Source organism: Rhinolophus sinicus, chromosome 18 (assembly GCF_057876585.1).
Source record: "Rhinolophus sinicus isolate RSI-liver-muscle chromosome 18, RSI-T2T, whole genome shotgun sequence".
Taxonomy (NCBI): Eukaryota; Metazoa; Chordata; class Mammalia; order Chiroptera; family Rhinolophidae; genus Rhinolophus; species Rhinolophus sinicus.
The window spans coordinates 48,648,884-48,674,385 of NC_142518.1; the positions used below are offsets into that span (position 1 = coordinate 48,648,884).

The 25,502-nt window shown below is 36.2% G+C and overlaps 1 protein-coding gene across 1 annotated transcript in view; it reads left to right on the forward strand.

Annotated features, from left to right (window-relative positions):
- LOC109437982 (sodium/hydrogen exchanger 2-like) overlaps window positions 1-24,445 on the forward strand; it is a 68,816-nt gene extending 44,371 nt beyond the window's left edge. Inside the window, exons 4-5 of the mRNA XM_019717536.3 lie at window positions 10,805-11,017; window positions 24,229-24,445. Of these exons, the coding sequence (XP_019573095.3) occupies window positions 10,805-11,017; window positions 24,229-24,445 (430 nt within the window). The remainder of the gene's footprint in view (window positions 1-10,804; window positions 11,018-24,228) is intronic.
- The last annotated feature ends 1,057 nt before the right edge of the window (window positions 24,446-25,502 follow it).

Here is a 25,502-nt window from a genome sequence, read left to right on the forward strand (position 1 = left end):
TCTTACAGTATATATTTCAGTTCTGGATATTTTTCAGTGGTTACCATTAATTTTATGTAAAAGAAAGTTTGATATTTAGAGTATTACGTTTTCTTCAGCATGCTTACTTTCTCCATTCCCATATTCCGGTTCAGGCCTTTACTCTCCCCCTTTTTATGTTTTGGTTGCTACAAATTGTCCCTGTTGATCGTGGTTGAATAGCCTCCTTTAGTATTTCTTGTAGTGCAGGTCGTGTATTAGAAAATTCCCTCAGCTTCTGTATGTCTGGAAAGGTTTTTATTACTCCTTCGTATTTAAAGGATATCTTTCCTGGATATATCATTTTTGGCTCATAATTTCTCTTTCAATATTTTGAATATTTGGTTCCACTTCCTCCTGGTTGTAGAGTGTCTACTGAGAAATCTGATGATAATGTAATGGCCTTTATTTTGTAGGTTACCCTACTCTTTTCCCTGACTGCCTTGAGGATTCTTTCTTTGTCATTGATTTTAGACAGCTTCAATACAATGTGCCTTGGAGAAGGCCTGTTGGAATTGAGGTAATTAGGTGTTCTATTTGCTTCTTAGATTTGAGGATCCAGTTCTTTCCACAAGTTTGGGAAGTTGTCATTGACTATTTGTTTGAATATACTCTCTGTTCCCTTCTCTCTTTCTTCTCCTTCTGGTATGCCCATTATTCTTATATTGCTCTTTTTGATGGAGTCAGTAATTTTTTTAGAGTTCTTTCATTTCTTTTAAGTCTCAAGTCTCTTTCTTCTTCCATCCGTTTCATTTCTAGATTTCTATATTTGATGTCACTGACTCTTTCCTCCGTCTGGTCAACTCTGCTACCTAAGCTGGCTATTTCATTCTTAATTTCTTCTATTGAGCTCTTAATCTCCAGAAATTCTCTTTGATTCTTTTTTAAAATTTCAATCTTTTTCGTAAAATGCTCATGCTTTTCTTTGATTGTGTTTCTGAGTTCATTCAACTGCCTTTCTGTGTTTTCTTGCATCTTGTTGAGTTTTTTCAGAAATGCAATCTTGAATTCTATGTAATTTAAGTCACATATTTCCATATCTTTAAGTTCATTTCCTGGAGACTTTTTACTATCTGTCTGAGCTGTCTTGTTGCCTTGGTTATTCATGGCAATTAATGATTTATTATTTCTCTTCCTAGACATCTACAGGAGTGGGTTCTTCAACAGGTTGATAGGAAGAGGTCTTTCTTTTGTTTTCCAGTACGTATTGGTAGAATGTTTTATTTTCGCTGGGAACTCAGACCTTTTTTTCTCTTTCACACTGTAGTGTTATGTTTTCTGTGCACTATTCCAGCTTCTCACACAATGAGGGGATTTCCTGGAAGGCGGGCTTCTCCCCTCTTAACAGTTTGCCTGGGTCATAGGGCAACACGTCCCTCTGGGGATATTTAGATCTTTTGAAGTTCCAAAGCTCTTCCTGCACCAGATTCAGGGCCCATGTGTTTTATCAGTTCTGTTTACTCCTGCAGGTTCCGCCCAGTTAGGTGGGGCCAGGAGCTGGGTTAGTTGTGAGAATTGGCCCAGAGCAATTGCGACCACCACCACCACAGCTGGTCCTGCCTCCACAGCTCCCTCCCCTTTGCTGGAACTAGTTGGGCTGCAAAACTTTGTGGACCACAGTTTTCAGAACTGTAAATATTCTGTTCTTTTTATCTGACAGTGCTACTCTTCCGCTTCTAGCACTGGGCAGGTAGGGGCAGGGCGAGCTCTGGGAGTGTAAGGAGGGGGCGGCTAGTCTTAGTTCCTAAGGCTTCCGTTCTCTGTTCCGCATTGAGGGCTTAAACCTCTGTTTTTAGCCTTCTTCCCTCAGTCTTTTCTCCGAGGTCTCTGCTGTGAGCATTGGGTTCAGCCGTGTTATATGCTGTCCCCTCAGCCCTGTGGGCCATAAACGGAGCCCTAGAAGTCCCAGTTCTCTCTCCTGCAGCTTCGGTAGTTCCGGGATGTGGCGCTTGGAGCACCTAGCTAGGTCTGTGTCCTGTACCCGCATGGCTCTGTCTCCGTACTACTCCCTTCCCACTTCCCCTGCTCGTGCAATTTGCCCCCCTATAGGTGAATTCAGTAGTTAGCCTCTTCATCTTGCCTGTCTGCTGTGCAGGGAGTACTTTGTGGAGTTATAGTTGTTTTTTGTTGTAAATTCCAGGGGAGATTTCCAGAGGCTCACCTCACGCCGCCATTTCGATGATGTCTCTCAGAATCTATTCTGCTTTTAAAATGTCCTGAAAGAAAACAATTCTACATGAATCTCAGCCATTTAAAAAATTAATTATGGTAAAGATTATAATATAAAATTTACTGAATTAACCATTATTAAGTGTACATTTTAGTAGTGTAAAGTATATTCACATTCAGCCATTTTTCTTGCTTAAACCTGTTTTGTGACTAAAAGTCTTTTTGAGACTAAAAGCCATACTATTCTATTAAAAGGCTCACTTGTTGTTTTTGTACTCTTAGAATGACAACTCTAAGATGTGAAACAATAAATAATGGATGAAGATGGGCAATTTTGTAACTGTTACCTAAATATCAAATCTTATCAAATACCAGTATGAAATTATACTTAAAAGGCAAAAGAGAGACTGTTGTAGGAACTGTAGCCAGATCATCAAAGGTCATCATTTTTATTTTTATATAATGGAATAAGACTAAAGAGAAACATTCTTTGCACCAGCAATATGAATTACTTTTATTTTGTGATAAAATACAATTTTTGAATTTCTTTCATGCAAAGAAATATTTAATTTCTGTCTTTTATGAATTTTAACATTATGAAATCACTAAGCTATTTTCCCTGACTTTATTATGTAAGCCTATGAAAGCAAATAATATTAGGTGTTAATTGGTTGTTAATATATGGTGAGGCTTTTATTATAGCTGATGCAATTAGTATCTCAAATACATACTCACTTAGCTTCATTTCTAACTTCCACCATTAGGAACCTATTTAGGCTGGAGTCTAGATAGTCACATTGGGTGAGAGTCTCTGGGGTTAGAACGGGTTCTAGTCAGTCTTCTAAAAATGTTCCTGAGACTACACTTTAATTCAAACACCAAGCAAGTATTTATGAGATCCTACTACTGTGTTTCCCTGAAAATAAGACCTAGCTGGACCATCAGCTCTAATTCATCTTTTGGAGCAAAAATTAATATAAAACCCGGTCTTATTTTACTATAATATAAGACCGGGTCTTACATAATATAAGACCAGATATAATATAATATAATATAATATAATATAATATAATATAATATAATATAATACCAGGTCTACTATAATATAATATAATGCTGAGTCTTATATTAACTTTTGCTCCAAAAGATGCATTAGAGCTGATGTTCCGGCTAGGTCTTATTTTCAGGGAAACATTGTGTATGCTTAGTGCTGTTCTTATCGTTATGGGAAGTAAAAGATAATTTTAAAATAAAGTTCTGCTTTCAGAGGTCTTATAATCTACTTAAATGAGACAAAACATACACATGAAATAAAGGTTGAGAACAAAGGAAGATAGGAAATACTTAAATGTATGATTAACAACTAAAAGTACTTACCTGCTGTCGTGCATGGGCATTGGACAAAATACCTGTGGAGAACGGAAAGTCTGAGAACTAAAGGAAAAGCAGGAAGGGGGGTAGGGAGACAGTATGTTGGCTTATTGGCTATATCAACACTGAAATCCTAGAGGCTGTAAATATTTCCTGCTTGCTTCCTCCTTTTGCCTTAATAACTTCTTTTCGTCTTCAATGTCATTAGATATTGCACAGCTTCTGATTCATAGTATTAGTTTGGTGCAAAAGTAATTGCAGTTTTTGCAATTATTTTTAACATTTTAAACCACAATTACTTATGCACCAACCTAATAACTGCTTTAGGTGATGAGAACAATTTGTAACTAGCTACTCATTAAATATTCCAGAAAGTGGTCATAAAGCACTTAATTTTTTTATCTTATGGATATGTGAATATGCTTTATCCTTTTCCTCCCCCCAGAATTGTGATCTTCTATAATACAATGTTTCTTGTATGTTTTTTGTTTCACTTATTAACTAACATACCATAGATGCTTGTCAACAAAATAACTGGAATGTTTAAAAATTTTAGAAATATTTTTATTTAGGACCTTGCTTGTGGATTATAGTCCAAGAGCAGAGCTTCAAAAAGCCTTAAAACAATGCTCTAAGTTTGGAAAAATGAGGGGTGATTAGATAGGCAGAGGAGTGAGCAAAAGTACAACTGGTACGTTAGAAATTTTAATTAGGGTACATACAGTTCAATGATTAACAGTTTTACATCAAATGGAAGGAATGTATTGTGGATAGAGATGGGGCCACATGTTAAACCTAACAAGCTCAGGAGACTGAAAATAACCACATAGGATGGTGTGAACATAAAAATTCCAACTAAGGTGAGCCATGGCTGGAACTCACATCCTTGGCCTGTAACTTCCTTGACAAAGGTCAATCTTTACCTTAAGTGAGCCTATCTGCTGTATTTTTGCATTTAAGATAACATACCCCCGGAATGTCAGAGTAATCCCTTTTTCCGGACCCCCCAGGGGGCACCACCCACAACACCAGAGGAGGAAACTACAATATCTCTCGTTGTTATTTTGTTCCCCAAATACCATCTCTATGTGCTGTAAAACACTATTAACTATCTTGTACCCACCTATGTAAAAGAAGTGTCTGTCTCTCCATTCTCTTTTTATCCAATCCCAGAGATTTCCCCGCTTTGCTTTCTCCTACCCCCTTAATCTACAACCAATGGATTTCATGTAACATTCCTCCTTTTATTCTAACGTATAAAATAAGTTGCAAAACGGCCATTTTCTGGAGCATTTTCTCAATCTGTTGAGACTCTGCTTCCCGGCAATTGTCATCAGTTTGGCTCAAATAAACTCTTACAAGCTTTCTCTTAGGCTGGGTGATTTTTTGTTGACAGTATAGAAAAGATAATGTTGAGCTGCCATGACCCTGGAATCAGGAAGTTTTAATTAAGTTCTGGAAACAACTAAATTGCTTCGAAATGCTTTGAGGTGATTTTTATCAGGATGTAGAAAGAACAGTCACTGTTATTGATCTTTAGTGTTGAAACTATGTAGATTGTCTGTGATTATCCCCCATGGTTTGGGCCTTAGTGATAAATTTTAGAAAAGCTCATTGTTCTCTCTAGGTTGCTGATTAGATCAGAGAAGCTGAATAACTTTTCTTTCTTTTGCTCAATATATATTTATTGAATATGTTTTATTCATTTATTTATTATTAATATTATTTTACTTTGTGTAAAAGAAAGAAAGAAAAGTTAGATTTGTAAAATGTTTTGTGGATTGATAAAAAATATTGTCATTTGATAGTTTTATTAAATGACTAGTAGCCCAACTTCTAGCACTAGGTGCTACATACAAAATCTGTATAGGGATGCAACCTCTTTTTAATTATTAGAGCTTGTTGATACTTTAACACTATATTAATGGTGAAAGCAAATAAATGGTCTACATTGATAGTCTAATAAATTGCCTAAAAAGAAAATTGTTCTCATTGTCTTTAAAATCCTTGTTATGATATCTCAAAAACAAAACAAAACTGTATTGTTAGAATTTGATTCCTAAGTGGCTTTAGTTCACTGAAATATAGCATTCATCTACCCTTTTTCTTTTAGATTTGCTGAAATAAAAAAAAAAGGGTAAGGGGGATCGAATATATGGTGATGGAAGGAGAACTGACTCTCGGTGATGAACACACAATGGAATTTATAGATGATGTAATACAGAATTGTACACCTGAAATCTATGTAATTTTACTAACAATTGTCACCCCAATAAATTTAATAAAATAAAATAAAAAAATATTTGGAATTTCACAATTAAATGGGAAAGGAATAAAAAAGAATAAGAGCAACAAAAAATCAGGGTCTCGAATAAAAGCACCCTGTTATATATAGCAGAGGGGAAAGGAATAAAAGGTAGGGGCATGACACCTTATAAAGTAGATGATGATTATTGCCAAATTACCAAATGGGAGGTGCCAAGCTATAAGAAGACAAATTTAACTTATGCAGGCCATCTTTGTTTGTTTTGCATTAAGAGCTATAGGAACCATATCTAATTATTACTGATGAAGATTTGACATGGATATCTTTTGATAGGTGTTCTAAATTCAAGATTCTAGTACTAGCCATTACCCAGAAAGGTAAATAGTTATAACTTAATTTCATAGCAGTTTACTATTGTACCATATACAGTTTATTATGCAAGGTGTGCAGAGTGTGTGAAGTAAAACATACCCGAAAAATTTCGAGTCTAATATTTTACCATAGATTTTGTTGTGTCTTAGATCTTTGACTTTTACTTATAAAGTACAATCTTGGGATGCTTATAGTAACATTTTATTGCATGAGAAAGATATTAAGACCTTCTTAAAATATGAGAAGTGAGTATTTCTGTGCAGGGTAATTTTTGTCTATTTTAACATGAAGTGGCATTGTAATAGAAAGGCTGTAAATTCTGAAGTTTGTCAGAGTTGGGTTCATATATGTGCTCTGCAACTTGCTAGTTGTTTAATCTTGGGCCAGTTAGTTAATTCATTTACACTTTGTGTGTAATTATAAGATTATGAGGATTAAGTGGAATAATGTATGAAATGTGACTAGAATATAGTAGGCACTCAACATTAGCATTTCTAAATATTTTACTAGGAATGTGCTACATTTACTTGTTAATAAATCAAAATACATTTTGATCCTGCTTTGTCCCTCAGTTTTACTTGAATAATGTTATTTACCTGACCTTGCTACCTTCATGAGCTGTTCTTTCTCTGGCTAAAAGAAATAACTGAATCATATTTCTGGTTTCACATAATGGATATTTCATCCCCACCTCTCTTAATACATTTTTATGTGTGTCATTTCTACAAAAGATTTGGAAGTGACCTGAGTGCATGTGAGGAGTTATATTAAAACAACAGCTAGTTTATTTACCTTTTATCTCATAATTGTCTTTATGAGACGTGTGATTGTATGTGTGTCTATACTTACAAAACAGAATAAAAAGAAAAATTACAATTAACCTTTGAAAATAATCAGTGTACATGCACATTGTATATCATAGATTGATATTTTTACTGTCAGAGAGATCTCATATTATCTAAGATTATAAAGTGATTGAGAATAAGAACCACATATGGGGGGAAATCACACAATGTACCATATTGCTCAGTAAATACTAAACAGCAGCAGTTGGGAGTTGCCTTAGAACAGATGTGTTTGATCATTGTGGATGACAAAAAGGGTTCTATGGAAAATAACTTCACAGGGTGACCTGATCATAAATTCCTAACAGGGTAGGTCATGTTGGGTAGTCATGCCCCAGGCGTATAACTTATTACAAAAGGTTTATGTTTGCCTTAACCAAGCCCTGTCCATTGTTTCTGTGCATCTAGTTAACACACCTTTGAAAATGCCTCTTTTCAGACCCCTCAAGAGAGCAAGTAATCTTAACTATCCTGTAATCTTATCCTCATCTTGCTTTCTTCCATTTTCATGTAATTTTCTTTACCTCTCCTTCTTAATTTCAAATGCATAAAATAAACTGCAAAAGTGTTATTCTCTGGAGCATTTGAGATCTTGTTTCCTGGCATGTGATGTCAGTTTGGCTCACATAAACTCTTATAAAAATTCTCTGCCGGTTTGGACATTTCTGACATTGACATCATAGTGCATTTATGGTGGCAATAATACAGAGAGTGCCAAAAAATGTATACACATTTTAAGAAAGAAAAAAAAAACTGTATTAAAAGTGTAATACTCAATATATACCAAAAACAAAAGATGAATTCAAGTCATGTATATACATTTCTTTGACACCTCCAGTATATTATGGGTGATATTTTAGTTAGTTACCTCCCCTAAATATTCAAAGATGCAAAGAACTATCCTGTGCTGAACAACACCAGACAACATGTAGTATTTCAGGAATTTCAGCAGATGTCCAATGTAAATCTTACTTCCTGAGGATTTCATTATTCTATTTCTCTCAAACAATCAAAAATGACCCAAGATAATGGACATTTGTGATTATTAACCTGCTTTAATTTTTTTAAAAAGCAGAATAGGAAATAAGAACAAAACCTGTATGTAACAGGTGGGAAAACAAGAAATTTATGATAATTATCAAGTCACCAAATACTGTTTGTTATAAGAAATTATTAAACATAGTGAAAATAATAAGGAAGCTAATTCTCTTGAGATTAATTAGTACTTGACAATTCACCTAAGGCTTTTGATGCCCACATTATTTTTAGATATTGTTAATATTATTCAGGAACTGGTTTAAATAATAAAAAACAAATGCATTTTTACTAGCCAAATAAAACTAATTATTCATGAGACTCCCACACTTATAACAGGAATTCAGCTTTCATCTTCAACATTTGCACACAAAACTGCAACTGAAAGGAAAGAACCTGTAACAGATTGAGAGCAATGGTTGGCTATCACATTTTTGAAAAGCTGGTCATTTATTTGTTGACCAAGTCTATCTAGTTAAAGTAGCTGGGGCTAAATAGAGCAATTACACACATTTAAAAATTTTTGTCCTAGAACATTGAACATCATCATGGAACTCTTCCAGTTTTTGGAGGAAATACCAAACTATTTAGAGAATAAAGCAGCAACACCATATAATAATGGCAGTAGAATCAGCTGTTTAGACCCAAACTGACTGGAGATGAAAAATGCAGTTTGACAGAGAAAACAACATACATTGGTATCAATGCTTGATTCTGAGTGTAACGAATATTTTGAAATTATATCTTTAAAAGTCGAAATAATCCATTGAAAAAGTCCCCTTGTAAATTGTTGTGAGGAGAAAAGAAAGGAAAAGTCAGTGAAGCTTATTATATTCTTCTCTTTCTTCCAGAGTAGAACAGTTTACCAGTGTTCCTTAAAAACGAAAGGGGGGTTATATTGCACTGATGCTGAATGTCAGATAATTTCAATACCCAATTAATGCAAGAAAACATAAAAAAGCAAGTCAGTAAGAAAAGGTAACTTCCAAGGAATGGAAAAGCAAAATATGTTGATTGAACATGTCACACTTGAAAAGCATGAGTCATCATTCACACAAATGAAATACCTTCTGTATATATGAAATATACATCGAGGTGGTTAAGAGCATGGGTTCTAGAGACAGTTTGATTAGATTCAATCCCAGCTCTGCTACTTCCTAGTCAAGTGACCTTGAGAAAGTTATTTAATTTCACCAGACCTCACTCACCTGTATAATGGAAACAGTAATAGTATCTACCTCATAAAGGTCAGTCTGAGATAAAATAGGTAAAACACTTACATGATATACTTATCACAAATTAAGCACTTAAGAAATATAAGCTATACTTATATATAGATATGTATATGTATATTTAACCTCATTTGTAGGTCAAAAAGAAAAGAACAAGGATTAAACTTGTCAAATGACCTTCTAAGTCATTAACTGTCTTAAGTTGGTGTGCCTTTTTTAACTGAATTCCATGGGTTTAATTGGACTGGAGTAACCCCAAAGGGCCTGCAGTAAGTTTCAGGAAAACTGTCAATCAGTTCTTGCTGATATTAAAGGAAATGAAGGTGAATTAGTCTTTTCAAGGCTCCTTTTGTGAGTCTGGGTTTAACCAAAGCTAAAATTTGAAATTCCTTGTTGATCACTGCTTTCCCTACTACTTTTGGTTTTGTATATAGTAAACCTCTGGCTATTTTCAGGGTAGATTTCCAGATAGATTAGTTTAGACTAAGGATTAACAACCTATGGTTTTTATGCCTTGAGTGTCACATTACAAGATTTAGAATTTTTTGTTTCATCTGGGCTGGTCCTGGGCAAAACTGAGGATTTAAGAAAGCTGACTCATAACCTCAGACTCCATTCCAGATTCCTAGTTTATCATTCTTACCCTCACGGCTTTTAATGTGAATCATTTTTCTGGGAGTTTTACATTAAAAACAAAAGGTTATACTAGACATGGAAGAACATCCATCTTCTCTAAAATGAGTGCAGATATATGGATGGCTATCAACCCTCCCCACTTCTTAAGTAGATAATAATTTAAAAGTAATTCAACATGGGGTGCCAACAGGTTGTTGCTCATCCCATATACAATGTTACCCCTCCAGCTCTGCCCCCCTCACAACTGTTAGGAAAATACCTAAATATCTGACCCTTAAATGAATTAAAGTAGGAAGTAAGTCTTGCAGGCTGGAAACTACTTTGGTGGGTTGAAAGGTGCCATGAAATAGTTTTAAGCAAAGCTTGGAAAGGATTATTAAAGAAGAGTACAAAAAATAATTTTGAAAGCGTAGTGAATAGAATAAAAGCAGCAAAAACCTCCCTCAGCATCAAAAATTGCTTTATTGATGACATTATAATGCTTTAGAGGTTACACGGATGTATTTCTCATTCTTACACCTGCCTCTTAGTGATTTACTGCCAACTAATGATTAGACTCTGTCCATGCAATCCTATTTAAGGACGACAGATTAGACCATGCTAAAGATGATAAAGTAAGCAGGTGGTTCTCACACACAAAAGGACATAGAAACTGTCATTTATTTTGAAAACTAAGTATTTGATAGTCTTAGAAATGTTATTGAATAAAGTCTGAGGAAACATGTTTTTCATACTTTGAAACAGAGTAAGATATCTTAAGTAACAGTAATCCTGGTTTAGTCTTCAAGAACATTTGCGTGATCACTTTCCCTTAAAGTTAAGTGCAAGTGTTACCCTTACATATTTTTTCCCTTCTTTAGAATTATTGCCTGTGCTACGAGCATAAAACACTATGTGGAAGCTAACATTTCTCAGAAGTCCCATACCACTATCAAGTACTTCATGAAGATATGGAGTAGTGTTAGTGATACTCTTATCTTCAACTTCCTTGATGTTTCTACTATTGGAGATAACCATGAATGGAATTGGCCTTACATTTGTTTCACTGTCATTTTTTGTCTTATTTGGAGAGCATCAGATATAGGGAATATTGTTGCTTAAATAAACTATGTCAATTGAATTTGGGATGCATTCGAAGCAAGAAATTTAAAATTACAATATGCTATATTTGCTTTACTTCTCATAAGCAGACTATTTTATATCTCCTTTTATATAGAAGGTACATAATAGAAAGGTTAAAAATCAGACTTTGAAATCAGATTAACTGAATTCAAATCCTAGCTTCACTACTTAGACTTATGTATTTGAGAAAGTTACATACTCCTGCTAGGCCTTAGATTCCTCAACTGTAAAATGACAGTGATAATACTATCAACTTCTGCCAGCTATTGTGAGAATTGCATGACATACTGCAGTCCAGGAGCTTAGCATAGAGCATGGCACATCATAAGCTATTTGTAAATGTTAGGTTTTACTACTACTAATAATAATACTGCTGCTGCTACTATTATAAGTACTAATGCCATTGTAATATAGTATGATATAATAAATATGTGTGCTCCTAAGAATTACTTAGAGTTCTTAGTAAGAACTACTACTAATAATTAATACTCAATACTATTACTATTGCTAGGGTGAGAGCTGAGAGTTTTCTTTCATTCTTCTCTTTCTGAATTTTTATAACCCCCTGACTCACCCCAATTTACAAAGAAGGAGTAAAAGTCACCACTGTCTTCAGCGCTGTTGTTACAACTTCCTAGCCTAGCACACACATGTATGCACATTGTTAATGTCTGTATCAGTGCTATTAAAGCACTTACTGTGTCTTCGAGAATGCTGACTCTAGCAGGAAAATACATACCATCCGTGTTTTTTCCTCAAACCCTAGCAGAAGCTCAGTGGCATCTGGTGCCACCAAACCACACCTGCTATATGACTTTACTGTTGGCTGCAGCTAAACCTTCTTAGTCCAATGTTGATATTTTAAAAAAATATTCTATTTGGACTTCGTGTCAAGATGGCAGAGTAGGTAAACACTGTGCTTGCCTCTTCCCATGACAACATCAAAATTATAACTAAACTACAGAACAATCTTCATTGACAATTGACTGAAGTCAAGCTGAATCAAAGTTCTACAACTAAGGATATACAGAAAAAGCTACCTCAAGACTGGTAGGGGGGGCAGAGATGTAAAACAGGCTGGTCCCATACCTGCATGTGACCATTAAAAACTGGGAAGGATATCTTGGCAGTGGAGGTTCCCTCTGGAGAAGCAAGAGGTCCCAGCCCCACACCAGGCTATCCAGCTCAGGGTTCCAGTGCCATGAAGAGAAGTCCCCATATCTTTTGGCTATGGAAACCAGCAGAAATTGTGAATGAGTGAGATGGAGGGCATCTCCAGTCCCAGGTGTTCCTCTAAAAGAGCCCACACCTGGACTTACTCACTGGCAGACTCACTAGCTGGTGGACTCACTCACTCTGAGCTCCAGTGCTTGGGCAGCAGCTCAAAAGGCACCAGGGACATATAGGGAGGAACTGAGTTGTGGGGCCTCAGGGCAATGTCTGCAGGGCCAACTTTCTCCCAGACAGAAGTGCCAGTTGGAATCATCGTTTCTTTGTTGAGCCCTCCCTCTCACAGCATGCAGATATAGGTGGCCACCATATTTGAGTCTCTATCAACTTAGCTAACATAATTTCTTAGTCCCACCGAAGTGATTCCCTGAGACCTTGCCCTACCTAACTTTTGGTCACAACCAAGCCATTTCCAGTGGTTTTTACATAGAAATGCCCTGTCTTGGCTCATGCTTCTTACTTTCCTAAAATCTATCAAAAGGTCACAACACCCAAACAGGCAGCATCTGGCTTTGGTGTGTCCCATACCACTTACTCAGCAGCCCCAAGCCCTGCAATAGTGGCAGCCAACCTGTGTTCATGGCTTAGCTTCTCTAGGCAGTGCCAATTTCAGTGTGGTTAGTGGCTGCCTGCAAATTGCTTTGTGGCTCATGCCAGGTGGCCTCAGTACTGGCAAGCCCAGTAGCCAGCTTCAGACTGAGCTGAACATCACCTGGATGCCTCTTAGGATGACACACACTAAGGGCAGATGGGGCAGGTACCATAGCCTGCTGAAATCAATCCTGTTCCATAGGGTCAGCCTCTACATGACAACTTCTCCACTGTAGTCACAGCCAGTCCTCAGAAACAATCAGCCTGAGGATCAGTCCTTATCATTGACATACAAAGAGCAACCAGGACTCAACTACAACAGCAGGGCACACACAACCCACACAAGGGACACACCTGGAATACCCACCGCACATGACAAGGCAGACTGCATCATTGGGCCCCACAGGAAACCTACTATGTAAGGCCACTCTACCAAGACCAGGAGACATAGCCCTACCGAATACATAGAAACAAACACAAGTAGGCAGCCAAAATGGAGAGATAAATAAATATGTCCTGAATGAAAGAACAGAGCAAAGATCCAGAAAAAGAATAACTAAACAAACTGGAGATAAGTAATCAACCAGATCCAGAGTTAAAAACACTGGCTTTAAGGAGGCTCAGTGATTTCAGAGAGAACTTCAACAAAGAGACAGGAAACATAAAAAAAAAAAAAAGTGCAGATAGATAACATAAAAAAGAATCAGTCAGAAATAAAGAATACAATAACTGAAATGAAAAGTACATTGGAGGGAATCAATAGTAGATTAGATGAAGCAGAGGATCAAATCAGTGACATAAAAGATAAGGTAGCAGAAAACACCCAATCAGAACATCAAAAAGAATTTTAAATATGAGGACGTTTTAAGGGGCTTCTGGGAGAACATCAAGTATACCAACATTTGCATCATAGGGGTATAAGAAAAGAGAGAGCAAGGAATTGAAAACCTATTTGAAGAAATAATGACAGAAAAATTCCCTGACCTGGTGAAGGAAATAGACATACAAGCCCAGGAAGTGCAGAGAGTCCCAAACAAGATGAACCCAAAGAGGGCCACACCAAGATACATCATAATTAAAATGCCAAAGGTTAAAGACAAAGAGAATACTAAAAGCAGCAAGAGAAAGGCAACTAGTAACTTATAAGGGAGCTCCCATAAGGTTGTCAACTGATTTCTCAACAGAAACTATGCAGACCAGAAGTGATTGGCACAAAACATTAAAAGTGATTAATAACAAAGACCTACAACCATCAGTACTTTACCCAGCAAGGCTATCATTTAAAATCGAAGGACACATAAAGAGCTTCCCAGACAAGCAAAAGCTAAAAGAGTTCAATACCACCAAATCAGTATTACAAGGAATGTTAGAGGGACTTCTTTAAAGAAAAGAAAAAAAAAGATAGAAAATATGAATAATAAAATGGCAATAACTACATAGCTATCAATAATTACTTTAACTGTAAATGTGTTAATTCTCCAATCAAAAGATAGGGCAGCTGAGTGGATAAGAAAACAAGACCCTTACATATGCTGCCTACATGAGACTCACTTCAGATTGAAAGGCACACAGAGACTGAAAGTAAAGGGATGAAAAAAAATATTTCATGGAAATGGAAACAAACAAAAAAAGCTGGTTTGGCAATTCTTATACCAGACAAAGTAGACATTAAAACAAAGGCTATAGCAACACACAGAGAAGGACCCAGTAATCCCACTTCTGGGTATTTATCTGAAGAAATCCAACATGCTACTTCAAGGGGATGTGTGCACCCATGTGTTTATTGCAGCATTGTTTACAATGGCCAAGATGTAGAAACAGCCTGGGTGTCTGTCAATGAATGGATGGATAAAGAGGAGGTGGTACATATATACAATGGACTATCGCTCGGCCATGTGAGCGAATGGCTTCTTGCCATCTGCAGTGGCATGGATAGACCTGGAGGGTATTGTGCTGAGTGTGGTATGTCAGACAGAGAATGACAGATGCTATGTGATTTTGCTTATATGTGGAATCTATAGAACAACACAAACAAACAAAACAGAAACAAACTCATAGATACAGACACCATTTTGATGGTTGCCAGATGGGAGGGGTTTGGGGATGAGTGAAAAGGGAAGGGATTAAGAAGTACAAATTGGTTATTACAAAGTAGTTATGGAAATGCAGTGTATAGCATATAGTCCATAATATTGTCCAAGAATATAGTCCATAATATTGTAATAACTATGTATTGGTGTCCGACGGGTGCTCTATTTATCAGCAAGTGGGTTGGGTGGCAAGGTGAAAAAAGTGAAGGGATTAAGGAGTACAAATTGGCTGTACCAATTTATATTCCCATGCTAAGCAAAATAAGTCAGACAAAAAGTTGAGAATCATATGACTTCACTCATATGTGGGATATAAAACTGAAAGCAACAAATGAACAAGACAAACAAATGAAGAAACAAAAACTCATAGACACAGACAACAGTTTAGTGGTTACCAGAGAGTAAGGGGGAATGGGAAAGTGATAGAAGAAGGTAAAGGTGGTCAAATATATGGTGATGAAAGGAGAAGTGACTCTGGGTGGTGAACATACAATGCACTGTATAGATGATGTATTATTGAAATGTACACTTGAAACCTATATAATTTTACTAACTGATGTCACCCCAATAAATTTAATAAAAAATAAAACAAAGTACATCTGCAAAAAGAAGAAGAAGAAGAAGAAGAAGAAGAAGAAGAAGAAGAAGAAGAAGAAGAACAACAATAACAACAACAACAACAACAACAACAACAAATTGTAGTTACAAAGTAGTCATGGGGATGTAAAGTAAAGCCCAGGGAATATAGTTAATAATATGGCAATAAATATGTATAGTGCCAGGTGGGTACTAGACTAAGTCAAAGTGATCATTTCTTAAGTTTTGTAATTATCTAACCACTATGCTGTACATCTGAACTTAATATAAAATAGTATTGAATGTCAACTGTAATTGAAAAATTAAAAAGGCAGAGAAAAAGGTGAAGGAAGGGGAATAAGAGGTCCAAAATTTTAGGTATAAAAAAAACAAGTCATGGGGATGGGGATGTAATGTACAGCACAGGAAATATAGTCAATAATATTGTGTCAGGTATGGTGTCAGATGGTAGCTGGACTTATGGTGATCACTTTTTTAGGTATATAAATGTTGAATAACTATGGTGCACACCTGAAACTAATATAATATTGTGTGTTAGCTATATTTTAATAAAAATCTTTAAGAAAAATTTAAAAATCCCATTGGTACTAAAGTGAAATACACATGTGCAGCATATTTTTCATCCTAAAAGCATCACACCTTCATTGATAAATTCAGCTGTTTCTAATCTTACATTTTATTGTCTGCATAGGAATTCAGTCTATAGTTTATCATATTTTCTTGACATTTCTATATTTAATTTTATCCTCCTCCACAAATGAATAGCATCATGGCTGTAATTTCTTTGGAGGCTATGAAACTTACTCTAGCAATACTGAGCAGCACATTAGGAAAGTTGCTTATGATTTTAAGGATGTAATACAGAATTGTACACCTGAAATCTATGTAACTTTACTAACAATTGTCACCCCAATAAAGTTTAATTTTAAAAAAAGAATGAATAGTAAAGCTGGCCAGGGTGTCTTTATATCAAAAAATGTGTTTATCTTGGCTATTAACAGTGAAACCAGTTAAATGTCATGCAAGTTCATAGAAGGCAATTTCTAATCTATTCTGAGCCCACTGGAAAATTTCACTAGGGTTGCAAAATGTTCTTTTTTATTTAAATATGGTTTTCAATAAAATTGGAAGAAGTCTACTTCGTAATTATGTACTATGAAAAGTAGCTGACAGAAAAGAAAAAAATGCCAGGGATAATTGAGTTTTTTCTATAAAATGTTGAGACCTAGAAGAGAAAATGTTAGAGATAGAAGTTAGGATTTCTATAGTTTTGTATATATAGTTTTGTGTGAAAATTCAAGAGACAAAACAATCTTGTTTCCAGTACCACTGTATTTACAAACTATAATGTGTAGACAGTCTCTCCCTCTGACATGAGAAGACATGAAGGAAGCCCTATCATAATATAGTTAATGAGGTGTCTATAACATCATAATCCTTGCATCACAATTTAGTTTAAGATTATGCCTATATAAGCAGAGTAGAGATGAGCTGGATACAGGCCATAGGAAGCCATGGTATTTGTTTTTCCTTTGGATTTCAGCTGTATTAAATCATATTATTTTTCAATTCTATTAAATTAGAAGGTTTCACAAGTTGATGCATCTGAATTTTCTTTCTTTTTGGTTTGGGGGCCCACATAAGACCTGTGATAAACAAAACTGAAAGGTCAACATCCTGGCAATATGTCAGTATTGCTAAAGCAATACACCTAAGTTGAACAAATGCCGTTTGACTGAAAGTAAGCTGAATGGCTTTTCCATTTATTCAAAATGGTAATTTGGCCTTAAATGAATATACTGTCACTAGCAGTGAGTTCAGGTAATTTTAATATAGCATAAGAGTGGTTAGAAATTTGAAATTCTATTGTATACGATTAAGCATGGTTGGAACAACTTATAGTATGTTCAACAGTAGGAGAATAGATAAAACAAACTTATAAAAATAGTAATATAAACATAGTCATATGTGGCTTTGCAAAGTTTTATTCTAAACTGTTAGCAGTAACTTTCTCTGGAATGGTGACATTATAGATATTATGTTCTTCCTTTGCATATTTGTATTTTTCTCTCAGAGCTTACTCTGATTTTGTAACAATGAAAGAGAATTAAAAGAGGTAAAGAGTATTTTAAAAGAAAATTTAAGAATATGAAACTTTTATAGAATTTAGTTTTTATGTATTTTAGTTAATTATGCCTGCTCTAACAGTTTGACTGCTTTCATTTTCTGGAACTGTAAATATTTAAATTGAATTAAAATGTTTTAAAAATAGAAAAATAGACCAAAATTCTTAATCACATATAGAGGTTGCAAGACTACTCCCACAGCCCTCCAAATTGCTGTATACTCCAATAAAGAGGATCTGGGATTTTTTTCCCAAACAAATCAATTTTGGCTAAATTGTCTGTTGGCCAATTTATTTCAGCTCATATTTTGTATAAGGATCCCTACTTTCAACTCACCTGTCTAGGAACCTCGCATTCTCATTCTTATCTTGAAGTAAGTTGTCTGATAAGCTTATTCACCACAACACATTCGAAATGTAATCACTAGGAGTCAGATCTGTGGGACAAAGATTTAACCCATGTTTTTTTAACAGTACTGGTATGTGACCAAGCATTTACTTCTCTCATGCTTATGTCTAGTTTTTTTAGACTATAGACAAGTGTGAATAATAAAATATTTTGGCTGAGACTTGAATCTCAGAACTTTAGACTCTGTATAGCAGGGGAAAAACTGCTTTTATTCAAAGCTTTGAACTTTCTGGAGACCTAGCTCATTAAATGTTAAAACCAGCACGGGTCACATTACTTAGCTTTTAGTTCACTAGCTTGGGTCAGCTCAACTGTATTAATAAGACTGAAGATAAATGTTATATTCTGTTTATAGAGACTGCTTTTGCAGAATATCTCAGGTACTCCACATGGGCCTAAATAAAGGAATTGCACTGCTTTAATTCTAAAAATCTGAGAACACTCAAAAGGATGAACCAAACTACAACCAAAACAAAATACATCTACTTAAAGAAAGCTCTCTGAAAGTAATTTTAGGAAGTAAAACTTTTTTTTTTTAATCAAAGTAATTTTGTTTTTTTAATAATGTATACAAGTATGGTTGGATTTTTGCAAAGATATTTGAAAGAAAGAGTCCATAGTTATAAAAATATGGAAATTAAATAGCTATACCAGTGTTACCTTCATATATTAATATGGATTTAGTTTAACTGTTATTCCATTGTAAATATTATATGCATTGTAATGTCTACATACCAGGTAGACATTTTTCAATTATATATAACATATTTTATTTTTAATGTCAAACAAGGTTTTAGGCCTTATTAAAATCTAATACTGATAATATTTTAATGAAATAAATATGATTGGTTATGTATTGCTATTTTGATCTTTATTTAGAAATTTGTGACTCATCAATTTATGAGACTTGTTTAATATATTTCACAACTATATTTTAATGATTGTTCTACCTGAAAAAATATATCATGAAAGATGTATAGATCTAAAAGGAAGAAGGTCATCAGTGGTTGTGATGACTTTATGCTGATCAACATATTTAATCCAAATAACTATGCTTCACAAGTTTTTACTGAAATGTTGATAACAAATATTTGGAAACTAATTGGAATTTTTTTACTACTTATTTATTTGTTTACTTTGACATTCCATATTATTTTATATTAATTTCAGGTGTACAGCATAGTGGTTAGACATTTATATAATTTAAGAAGTGATATCCCAATCTAGGAAAGTACCCACCTGGAACTATGCATAGTTATTACCATATTATTGACTATATTCTCTGTGCTTTACTTTTCATCTCCATGACTATTTTGTAAGAACCAATTTGTACTTCTTATTCCATCCCCGTTTTTACTCACCACAATATCCCTCCCATCTAGCAACCATCAAAATGTTCTCTGTATCTATAAGAATTTCTGTTTTGTTTGTGTATTTTCTTCTTTAGATTCCGTATATAAGCAAAATCACACTGTATCTGTCTTTTGCTGTCTGACATATGAGATGTGACAATTAAGTTTGTGAACTTGTTGAAACAATGTTGCTAACCTTTTTTGATATCAGAGGGATTATTCTTTATGAATTTGTACCAACTGGACAAAGAGTTAACCAAGTTTACTATTTGGAAGTGCTGAAAAGGCTGCATGAAAAAGTTAGACGAAGTTTTCTCCAATAATTCATGGCTTTTGCACCATGACAATGCACCAGCTCACATGGCACTGTCTGTGAGGGAGTTTTAGCCAGTAAATAAACAATTGTATTGGAACACCCTCCCTACTCACCTGATCTTGCCCCAATGACTTCTTTCTTTATCCAAAGATAAAGGAAATATTTGAAAGGAAGATATTTTGATGATATTCAGGACATGAAGGGTAATATGAAGACAGCTCGGATGGCCATTCCAGAAAGATTTCCAAAATTGCTTTGAAGTGTGGACTAGGCGTTGGCATCGGTGCATATCTTCCCAAGGGGAGTACTTCAAAGATGACCATAGTGATATTCAGCAATGAGGTCTGTAGGACTTTTTCTAGGATGAGTTTGCGAACTTAACCGCCAGACCTCGTACCTCACTCAGCACAATACCCTCCAGGTTCACCCATGCTGCCACAGATGGCAAGAACCCATTATCTTCCATGGCTGAGCAATATTCCATTGTATATATGTACCACCTCCTCTTTATTCATTCATCCATCGATGGAAACCCAGGCTGCATCCACATCTTGGTCATTATAAACTATGCTGCAATTAACATATGGATGCCCTGGCCCTCATGAAGTAGCGTTTTGGGTTTCTTTGGATAAATACCCAGAATTGGGATTACTGGGTCTTTCTTTGTCTCTTGTATAGCCTTTTTTTTAATGTCTATTTTATCTGGTATAAGAATTGCTACCTCAGCTTCTTTTGTTTGTTTCCTTGTGATCACACAGCAGCCTAGCCGTCTGTCCCCCCCAACCTAAGGAAAGAAGAAGTTGTGGGACTGTGCCTCTCTGGGGTTGAGTTTATAATATCCTGAGTCTCTCCACCTGGTCTTCAAGAGAAGGGTCTGCGGTCAAAGACGAGTAAGATTCCTCGTGGGAGTGACAACTCAAGCCAGTCGGGACCCCGTTGAGACCCCAATGAGCTGTAATAAGAAATAATAAAAAGGAGCCTTGCCCTCCTTCCTCTTGTTCTTGTGGGAAGCTGCTGCTTGCCACTGCTACGCCCTCTCACCTTATTATGAGAGAGGCCCATTAGAGCGTTAAGATCAAGCTCTTTCTGCTCAGCTCATGGGACAGTTTCACCGCGAGAGACTCTCTCCCCCAGAGTGGTGCATACCGCACCTTAGTCATCTTGGGACGACATACTTCGGCTGCTTTGGGACAAATAATTGGGTATTGAAATCATTTTTTTTAATTGGTGTAGGATTTTCACAGACCCTGCCTCTAATCATGTAATGTTCATTGTTTGTAATCAATAAATACTGTCAGTGACTCGATTCGGAGCTCCAGTCTATTGAGGCTGCGAGTCCCTTGGTCCTCTGTGATTTAACTGTATATGAGTCTCTGTCTCTTTATTATAGTTTAACCCTCGCCGCCTCCCTCGCCTTCCCACGGCTTGTGTTGTGCAGGATGCACCATTTCCTCTTTCATGGAATATCTTTTTCCCACTTTACTTTCAGTCTGTCTGTGCTTTTCCATCTGATGTGAGTCTCTTATAGGGAGCATATGTAAGCGTCTTGTTTTCTTACCGTTTAGTCCACCCTATGTTTTTTGATTGGAGCATTTAGATCCATTTACATTTAAAGTAATATGTAGATATGTAGTTATTGCCATTTTATTGTTCATATTTTTAATTTATTATTATTATTACTATTGTCTTAAAGAAGTCCCTCTAAAATCCCTTGTAATACTGGTTTGGTGGTGATACACGCCTTTCACATTTTCTTGTCTGGGAAGCTCTCTTTATTCTTCCATTCTGAATGACAGTTTTGCTGGGTAGAGTAATCTTGCTTGTTAGGTCCTTGCTTTTTATCACTTTGAGTATTTCCTGCCAGTCCCTTCTGGCCTGCAAAGTTTCTGTTGAGAAATCAGCTGAAAGTCTTATGGGAGCTCCCGTGTAGCTACGTAACTTGTTTTCTCCTGATGCTTTTAAAATGGATCTTGAGATGCTGAGCGAAATAAGTCAGACAGAAAAAGCAGAGAACCATGTGATTTCACTGATATGTGGTATATAAACCAAAAACAACAAAAGAACAAGACAAACAAATGAGAAACAGAAACTCATAGACACAGACAATAGTTTAGTGGTTACCAGAGGGTAAGGGGGGTGGGGGGGTGGGAGATGAGGGTAAGGGGGATCAAATATATGGTGATGGAAGGAGAACTGACTCTGGGTGGTGAACACACAATGGGATTTATAAATGATGTAATACAGAATTGTACACCTGAAATCTATGTATTTTTACTAACAATTGTCACCCCAATAAATTTAAAAAATAAAAAAAATTACGTCTTTGACTTTAACCTTTGGCATTTTAATTATGATGTCTGTTGGTGTGGGCCTGTTTGGGTTCATCTTGTTTAGGACTCTCAGCACTTCCTGGGCTTGTATGTCTATTTCCTTCACCAGATTAAGGATGCTTTCTGTCATTATTTCTTCAAATAGTTTTTCAATTCCTTGCTTTCTCTCTTCTCCTTCTGGTACCCCTATGATGCAAATGTTGCTATGCCTGATGTTGTCACAGAGGCCCTTTTAACTATCCTCTTTTTTTTTTTAATTCTTTTTTTGTTTTGCTGTTCTGATTGGTTGTTTTCTGATACCTTATCTCTTAAATCACCAATTCAGTCCTCTGCTTCATCTAATCAAGTATTGATTTCCTCTAAAGTATTCTTCATTTCAGTTATCGTATTCTTTATTTCTGACTGGTTCTTTTTTGTATTCTATCTCCATTTTTATGTTTCCTATCTCTTTCTTGAAGTTTTCCTTGAGATCATTGAGCATCCTTATAACCAGTGTTTGGAAGTCTGCATCTGGTTGTTTGCTTGTGTCCATTTCATTTAGTTTTCTTTTCTGGAGCTTTGTTCTGTTATTTTATTTGGGACATGCTTCTTTGTCTCTCCATTTTGGCTGCCTCCCCCTGTTTGTTTCTATGTATTAGGTAGGGCTGCTATGCCTCCCAGTCTTAGTGGAGTGGCCTTGTAGTATGTGTCTGGTGGGAGCTGGTCACCAGAGCAGGTGTTCTAGCTGTGTCCCTTGTGCGGGTTGTGTGCCCTCCCTTTGTATTTGAGCCTTCATTACTGTTTGCAGATCAGTGGGAGGGATTAACCCTTAGGTTAAGGGTCAAATATTTATTTTTGTGAGGACTTGCCATGACTTTAGTGGAGGAGATATTGTGCAAGGGCTGACCTTACAGAGCAGGGTTTGCTGTAGATGGGCTCTGGCACCTACCCAGTCTGCCCTTGGGGTGTGTCATCTTGGAGGTGTCTGGATGATACTCTGGCTTGGTCTGAAGCTGACCACGTGTGCCAGTGCTGGAGCCTCCTGGGAAGGGACCTGCTGCAGGCCAAGTTTAGCCACAGCCTGTGCCCTGCCCTTGGCCACCTGGTTTATTCCACAAAGCAATCCACGGGTGGCCACCACTCTCACTGGGATTGGAGGTGCCTTGGTAGGCCAAATCTTGAACCAAGGCTGGCTGTCACTAGTGCTGTACTTGGGCTTTTCAGCTAGAGGTACAGGACATGCCAATGCCAGATGCTGCTTATTTGGGTTGTGTGAATCTAAGAGACTTTAGAAAAGTTCATAGCATTAGCTAAGACAGATTTTTTGTACAGAAAAGCCACTGTAATTGGCTTGGGTTTGCCCAAAAGGTGGGTGGGGTGAGGTCTCAGGGAATCACTGGGGCAGGGCAGAGTGATAGTCAGTTTGATGGAGACTCAGATATGGCATCAGACTGCATCTGCATGTAGGGAGGGGGAATGCTCAACAAGGAAATAATTGCTTCTGCCAGCTTCTCCATCCAGGAGAAAGCTACCCTCCATCCTTCACCCTGAAGTTAGATAATTCAGTTTCTTTTGATATGTCCCCAGTGCCTTTTGAGCTGCTGCACCAGTGCTGGTGTTCAGAGCGAGTGAGTCCATCAGCGAGTAAGTTCCTGTGTGGACCCTTTAAGAGCAGCATCTAAGACTGCAACCCCTATCTGTTTCTCTCAGTGACGATCTCTTCTGAATTTCACAGCCAGAAGTTATGGGGAATTCTCTCCCCTACACCGAAAACTTGGCAGGGGAGCCCGCTGTGGGGCTGGGGCCCCTCACTCCTCCAGGGGAAACCTCTGCAGTTAAGATATTCCTCCTTATTTTTAATGGTCACATGTGGGTGTGGGACCAGCCCATTTTGTGTCTCTGCCTCTCCTACCATTCTCCAGGTGGCTTCTCTTTTATGTCCCTACTTGTAGGGCCTTGGTTCAGCTAAACTTCAGGTGATTCTCAATGATTGGAAATAAATCTTTTAATTGTTTAATTCATTTAGATTTTTAAATTATTCGTCACAAATCCTTAGAATTCCAGTTTAACATGAATTTATTATAATACATTTGCAACATTTTTCTTTCTGTTGATTGATTATTCAACTATTCTTTTTGGAAAATTTAGGAATTCTTGTGCTGACCTTCTTCATAAGCAAATGTCATGTGAATACAGTCACCAGGAAGGACCAATTTATTATAGCCTATGGAGGACTTAGAGGACCAATCTGTTTCTCCCTTGTTTTCCTGCTTCCAGAATTTTCCAGAAAGAAACTGTTCATAGCAGCAACTACAGTTGTTATCCTATTTACTGTTATTGTACAAACAATAAACAAATAATTGAGGTCATGGAATTTGAAATCTTCCACTTAGATGGAAATGAATGAGTTAACATCCTCTTTCAGGATCTTGAACTGAAGTAGTTTATATTTTGGAAAGACAATAATAGTATGAAATAGTTTCTAACATAAACAGAACATTTACAAAAACCGAGGTGGAATTTATTTTTATATCACTAGGGGAATGGGAGACTGCATCATTTATTTAAGTGGTTGATACCATTAGCTTTAGAACAAATATTACATTTTAGGTATTTAAAAAGTTAAGGTTGGTGTTGACAGCGGAAGAGGAAATAAATAAAATGCTTTAGTAATTTCCTTATAAGACCATTTTTTCTCTTGAATTATGTCTTTGGCTTGTCTGTATCGCCATTTCTCTCTAATTGTCAATTCACTGCACTTTAGTTTGACAAAGCTGGCCAAAAGAATGTTGGAAAAAATGTCTAAAGACTTACTCAGTAACTGAGTGAGATAGTATTTCAAACTTGGGCTAAAATTTTTAAACTAAGGTAACAATGGTGGATATTTGTGTGTGTGTGTGTGTGTGTGTGTGTGTGTGTGTGTGTGTGTGTGTGTGTGTTAGGTTAAGATAAGACAGAATATGTGAGTTTGGCAGGCTTCCCTTTAAACAAAATAACTGTTTCTCTAAAATGGGTTATGGTTTCTTAGTTTTTTATTTTTTTTGTTTTGTAAATGACTAAGATTTAATATTTCTTTTTTTCTCATAAATTAAATTAATGAATTGTGTTAAACCAGCCCAAAATCAAATTGTATTTTTAATCTAAGCATTAACTGGCCTTTACATTAAATATGTGTCAGGTAGCAAAATGGTACTTCAAAATGAAAGTCATTTTAAACAATAAACTTCCAATTCTTCTATCTTTTAGAATTATTGATTAATGTCTGATAATTTATCAATAACACTCATATCCTCCTTTAATTTTACATTTCCCACACCCCAGTTATTCAAATACATCTTACTCCTATAGACTTCATCATTTGACATTTATATTTTCCCATTGTTTCAAATAATACAGTAAACCATTTAAGACTTTGGG